Source organism: Gekko japonicus, unplaced genomic scaffold (genome assembly GCF_001447785.1).
Source record: "Gekko japonicus isolate JY-2015 unplaced genomic scaffold, Gekko_japonicus_V1.1 scaffold19, whole genome shotgun sequence".
Taxonomy (NCBI): domain Eukaryota; kingdom Metazoa; phylum Chordata; class Lepidosauria; order Squamata; family Gekkonidae; genus Gekko; species Gekko japonicus.
Genome location: NW_015164664.1, coordinates 2,513,588 through 2,520,108, shown reverse-complemented (window position 1 = coordinate 2,520,108; position 6,521 = coordinate 2,513,588). Strand labels below are relative to the sequence as shown.

Genomic DNA, 6,521 nt, shown 5'->3' with positions numbered 1-6,521 from the left:
GCCGTTTCTGTAGCAACTCGCGCACATTCGTGAAACTCCTCTCTCCATGGCAACTGCTACACCTTTTCCAATAGCCCTTTACGAGCTCCGCCCTTCCCGCTTATTGGCCACTCGCCTGTTGTCAGCGCACATGTGGACCTTTCTTCTCTCGACACAACATGAACCACGCGCCGAATCCGCGCGCTTTTATTGGTCAAAATACCTGTCGTTCCTTTCCTTCGACCGCCCCGCTGTCGAAGGAAAGCCAATGGCTCGAGTCGTTTCCGAGCAAGGCTTTTCCGGGTTGATGCCGGTGGGGGGCAAGGCTGGAGGGCGGCCACGGGGCTCGGCGCTCCTTGGCTGGGCTTTTCCGTTGATGTTGCTCCTCGCTTTGTGATTGGCCTGAAACCGGGGGGGGGGAGAAGATCGTGGGGTGCTCTTAAAGGGGCCGCAGCCTTTGCTCGCTTGCCTCGCCATCTCTCCCCACCATGGCCTATCAGGGTTTCACTGCAGAATATTTGGGGATCCCCGCCGTGACGCGCGCCTACACCACTGCCTGCGTCATCACCACCGCTGCCGTGGTAACGGGGAGATTGATGGAAACCGGGGAGGTGGGGTGAGGGGGGCGCTTCCTTACCTGCGGGCGCGTGAGGTGGCGGAACTGCCGCCGCCGCTGTTCCCTGTCAAAGGGGTTTTGTTGCCGGGAGGGGGTCGCTGGGCCAAACTCGGGCTCTGCCTGGCACAACAGACCCGGGGCACACCTATGGCGGGGGACCTCAGGTGTAAGGAAGGCAGTGGCTGCCTTGGCCCGTGGCCGGCTAAAGGTCCCTCTCCATCTCTCGTTGCTTGCAGCAACTGGATCTCCTCACGCCTTTCCAGCTGTACTTCAACCCGGATCTAATTTTCAGAAAGCTGCAGGTGAGACCTTCCCCGCTTTTCATGCCTTGCTCTCGCCCAGGCAGTTTACACTCTCCCTGGGCATGAGATGGGTTGACTCGGTAAAGGAAGCCACGACCTTCCGTTTGCAAGACCTGAGCGCTGATGTTAATGATAGGGTTACCATGATCCATTAGATGGAAGCAACTTGACAGTACATAACACACACACACACAGGCAAAATGAGCTCTGGAGGGGACGGGATGAGCTGGACAGGTAGGGACTACTGTGCATGGCCTCTTGTTTCTTTGCAGATCTGGAGGCTCCTCACCAACTTCCTGTTTTTTGGGCCCTTGGGATTCAGCTTCTTCTTCAACATGATATTCCTGTATCCTTTGTGCCTGGCTGCTCTCATTTCCCCTGTTCCACATGAATTTGTCTCCTGATCCATCCACCCAGTCTTGAGATCAGTGCTGGGCTGCCTTGTGTCTCTGCATTCTAGGGCTCAGGCAAACTTCCATATCTACAAAGGCAAGCTGCTAAATAGAAAAACTGGCAGGTTCAATAACTGCATCCGTCATTTAGTTTGTTGCAACAAACCACCTGAAAGGCTGACATTGTTATTGCAGTTAGGCTTGAGTTTAAGTGACAGTAAAGATGCTAGGCTTTAAGGTGCAGCAGGGCTTTTCCTTCGGTTTAGCAGCTGACACAGACATGAAACTTGTGATAAGGTACCAGAAAGTCAAGACTCAGGCCTTGTTTACTGCAGAGAGGTTGGAAGGTGGCAAATAAAGCTTTGCTTCCTTCCCCCTATTTTATTAAGACCTTTATTTTCTCCCTGAACTCTGCCTGGCACAACAGACCCTGCTGCTGTTCTCCGATGTTCACAGAAAGCCCACAACAAAATATAACACCCACACCCCCTGCTTTGTATGTTTTCCTGCAGAGGCACAGATTAAGGAACTGCATAGCTGCTTGTCAACACATCCCTGTGTTTGGAGATATAACTACTTTAGTCTTTGAGCATACCAGTTCAAACACTGTTGCAACCATGGCTGCTGCTTGAAGCAACTGAACTCAAAGCAGTGTTTGGTATTCTACAGAGACTAAACTATTTTGGCATACACTGATAAATGGAGAGATATGAAGGGGAAAAAGAGAAACAGAGGGGGCAGAAGATGCACAGTAGCATGAATAACTGACAGCAACCCAGAGTTTAATTATATATGTTTTGAACTGTGAGATGTCTTGGGTGCCCTTGTGAGGGCAGAAAGGCAGGATACAAATTTTGTAAATAAATAATATGTGGCCAAAATGAAACTGCAGATCTCTTCATACAAACCACAATATTATATTAGGATCTGTAGTGTTTTGTAAAGTATCCAGTATAGACCCAGCTGTAAAATGCCTATAGAGTACTTGTAATTGCAAAACAAGTGCAAACACTCAGTGCCTGGGAAGCTAACCAGATGCTTCCCATTTGAGCCAAGTAAGTTAGTTGCAGAACATTTATCCCAAGGATGACTGCCCTCCAACTGCTGAAAGAAATATGGACTAGTCAGCCTATTGTCAATCAGTAGCAGCAGACCTAAGACCTTTTGATTCTGAGCCATCTTCCTTGCCGCTTGCACCCTGTGGAACATATCTGTCACTATCTAGAAGCTTCACCTTGCACTCCCACTATGTCTTCACAGTTGCAACAGGCAGTACTCTGCTCTTGAGGCAAGACTTTGCTGAGTGGGGTTGGTTCAGCCACCCATCAGGCTGTTTTCTGCACATTTCTTGTGTTCACTGGAACACAAGAACAATTTTGCTGTCCTGTTCACTAAATCATCCCCCTTTTAGCTTCCTTTACTGCCTCCTCCTCCTCCCTTGCTCCCTGCTTACAGGTACAGATACTGCCGCATGTTGGAAGAAGGCTCTTTCCGTGGAAGGACAGCAGACTTCATCTTCATGTTCCTTTTTGGAGGGTTTCTCATGACAGTATCCTTTCTGGTTGCACTATTGTGTATGCTTTGCATGGAGAAGAGTAGGGTTGCTGTCACCTAAGCCCCTCTGCACTGCTTTCATGGTTGGTGGAAAGGAAGGCATTCCCCTGAAGCATTTCCAGCATTCACACTCTTAGCATAACAGGGGGTAGGAACCCAATGCTACAGCAAGTGAAAGATGAAATTTCTTATCAGCTGAAATGGTTTGATATTAGAAGGCACTAGGTATAGAGATTGCCAAGCTGACCAAACTGTAAAATCTGATTGTTATTACTCGCTCAACAATTTTTAATGTGCAAAGAGGATTCTTCAGAGGATCACTTTACAAACAAGTACTCTGGAGGAAATGTCTTTACATTGCAGTCTTATGACCATGCAGCTATGAGGATAACATTTTCTCTAAATTAAAAATAGCTTTTAAAGTAACAGTACTAAAACTTGCTGTATGGTATTTGACTACCTTAATGAATTACCCTCTTGCTCTCATCATTTATACAGTCCTGGTAAGGTAACCCAGTCAGTGTTTCCTTAGCCTTAGAATTTAACCTGGCTTCTTTCTCTAGCAGATGTCTGTAATTTTGGCTCTGTTCACTGTTTGAAATAGAGCTTGAGCAGGTACACCCTGCACAGTGTATTCAAATTGTGTCTAAAAACATGCTGTGCTCCTTTTAACCAAACACCCCTCCCTGCCTTTAGTGGCTTCCCATTGGAGCCACCAGTTCATTTTACTCTTCTCAAGGCAGTAAAATCATGATGATGTTCCTTAAGGCAATATATATCCCCTTCAAGAAAGCTTGAAGGCACTTCAGGCTTTTGTAAAGCAGATATAAGATTTTCCCTTCACTCTGTAGCTCACAGCTTTTTGGTCTCTTTGCTGGCCTCTTCTTCCTAGGCCAGGCATTCACCATCATGCTGGTGTATGTATGGAGTCGGAGGAACCCTTACATCCGGATGAACTTCTTTGGCCTGCTGAACTTCCAGGCCCCATTCCTGCCATGGGTTTTGATGGGCTTCTCACTACTGCTGGGCAACTCCATTCTCATTGACCTCCTAGGTAAGAGGGACCATGCTACAAAGGCAGGGGCAGTTAAATCGTTCCTTTGGCACAGAAACACAGATTTACCTACCCATTTAAACACAGGTGTGAGAGGAAGAAAGTTACTGAGCAAGTTTGAGCTTTCAGTCTGCAGTAGCGACTGTCTGCAGCCATCTGGGAGGGGGCAGAGTAAACTCTGGCTCCTGTTTATCACTGGGGGAGCTGCTTGGCTGCAGATTCACGTATGAAAGATGGAAGCACTGATCCTTATTCTTGGGCAGAACGGTTCAGACACCTATATAAGCAACACTACAAAACTAAGAGATGTTAAATAGTCATTTTGGGTCTACAGAAAAACATTAAATACAAAAGTAATTGAGCTCTTCAGAAGTCTTTCTCATGCTGTATGTTCAGTAAGACAACAAAAGGGGTGGTGGTGGTGAAGGAAGTCCCTGCCTCCAATCAGTAGTAAGTCTAGTGAGAGTTGGGGTGTTTGGCTGGGGATAGAACACCCTGCAGGGGATAGAACATATCCATTAAAACATTGCTATTAGTTAAACTGGCTCGTTTAGTAAAGCTGCTTTGAACAGAGAGGGGCATCCATAGGGCTTTCTCGTTTCTACAGGAATTGCTGTGGGTCATGTCTATTACTTCCTTGAAGATGTCTTCCCCAACCAGCCTGGAGGAAAGAAGTTACTACTTACACCAGGATTCCTGTAAGTCCTTCTTTGGTTCAGAGCAAAGAGCTTCATTTAGGAGCCTTTGAGGATTAACACTCAAGCTGTACCCAGCCTGGATGAAGAGTGACTGCCCCCATGAAAGGGCAAGCATGTCCTAAGAAGTCAGTACTATGACTTAGACAGATATAACTTCTTTCCCTGGGGTGCATTGATGGGGCAAGAAACTGGGTTGGAAGTGATCCATTGGAGTCAGGAAAGTGAACATGAAGTGGGGGTGTAATAGCTGAGGAGGGCAAAAAAATCAGGGCTGATTCACAAATTACATTTTTAAATGCATATTATATGTAGTGGATGGACATACATTTGGTGACAGAAGTTGGTTGGGGAGGCACCCTGCTAGTTTTCACTGTTGCATTTATTTTGTGTTGGGGCGGGCCTCTTCTGTCACAGGAAGCTTGTGTTCGACCCTCCAGAGGAGGATCCTAACTACAATCCCCTCCCTGAGGAGAATCCTAACTTTAACCCTCCCCCCGAGGAGGCTCCTGCACCTGCTCAAGAAGACCAAAACCAGCCACAGCTACCATAGCAGTTAAGGCACAGTGATAACCCCTGCCTTATATGGTGTTGAACCAGATACAGATTGCCATTTCAGCAGTGCTGATTTGTATTCTCGTGCCACTCTTCCTCCCTTCAACTGGCAAGCTGTGCTGCAGCTCAGGAGATGGAAGGAGAACTCCATAGAAGTGTTGAATGTTGCAAAGGACTGGAAGATGCATTTGCTGAACTCCCTGGGAAGTTACAGGCAGAAGACTCTACAGACTGAGCATCTGGAATCAGGTGGTTCAGCATCTTGAGCACCCTCAACTTCCACATTAAACAAGAGACTTCACCCTTATATGGTGGCTTTAAAAACATTGTATAGAGAGCTGCTGCCTTTTCAGTTGTCACTGTGCTTTCCATGTGCCAAGACGCATGGAATGAGGGTCTGCCGCAGAATTCAGTTTAGCTTTCTTTTTCCTCCAGCTTTCTGGGCCTCAGGTGGCTAAGAAGTTTTGCACAGGCAGAAGCTACTGAAATCCTCAATCCAGGCCTGGCTCCCTGTTTTCCTACATCCCTTGCCTACTCCTCCAGGCTCTGTGTTTTTTTTTAAAATGGGTAGCAAGTGTGTTTTATATTCCTTCACAATTACAACAGGCAAAACCTCCTGGTATGGTTAATGAGCCACTCATTCCTAATTTGCAGAAGGTGGCAACAGGCATCAAGATAACTAGAATGAATCGGAAATCAAATTGACCAGCTCAGGAGAAGGGAAAAACACTGTCTGTGGTTCGGTTACATTTCTGCTTCTCTTTGTGGCCCATACCCATAACATTTGGTGTGAGTTAATGTAACACACCTGTAACCTTGACTCTATCCACCAAATGCTGACTAAGAGAGAAGATTCCCATTTCCTTGTTATGTAATCTTAAATGTGAAATGAAGTGAGTGCAAAAATATGTCAGAAGACATCTGGCCAGTACAAGTGCAACCCTTCTTTCTGTTTCTCCTTTCTTCCACAATCATCTGAACTACTTAACAGACCCAATAAATGCAATCAGACTTATGAACAATGGTCATGTTTAATTTGCATTTATTCTTCTTGTCTTATGCCACAAGAAAGGCCTGTGTTTAGGACACAACACACACAGCCCGACCTTCGCTAGATAAATCATGTAGAGAGAATGCTTGGCCCAAGGTTACCTAGTGGGCTTTGTGGCACAGTATGAATTTTGACTTGGGGCTCCTACCCTAACCACACGTTACTTGGTCCTGAGAGGTGGCAACTTCCTTAAGCCACCTGAAGGCTGCCTAATAAATTTGGGCTGAGCTGACACCAATATACAGATGATACGCAGCTCTATCTCGAGCTACCAGCAGATCCCAGGGAGGCTGTGGAAACCATGAATGGGTACTTTGAGGCAG

At 46.7% G+C, this 6,521-nt stretch overlaps 1 protein-coding gene across 1 annotated transcript; it reads left to right on the top strand.

Moving 5' to 3' along the window:
* Positions 1-275: 275 nt before the first annotated feature.
* On the top strand, positions 276-6,153 carry DERL3 (derlin 3). Its single transcript, XM_015408977.1, has 7 exons — positions 276-560; positions 832-897; positions 1,170-1,243; positions 2,745-2,838; positions 3,702-3,897; positions 4,505-4,595; positions 5,010-6,153. Exons 1-7 carry the CDS (start codon positions 468-470, stop codon positions 5,143-5,145), a joined length of 750 nt encoding a protein of 249 aa, XP_015264463.1. The 5' UTR covers positions 276-467; the 3' UTR covers positions 5,146-6,153.
* Positions 6,154-6,521: the final 368 nt, after the last annotated feature.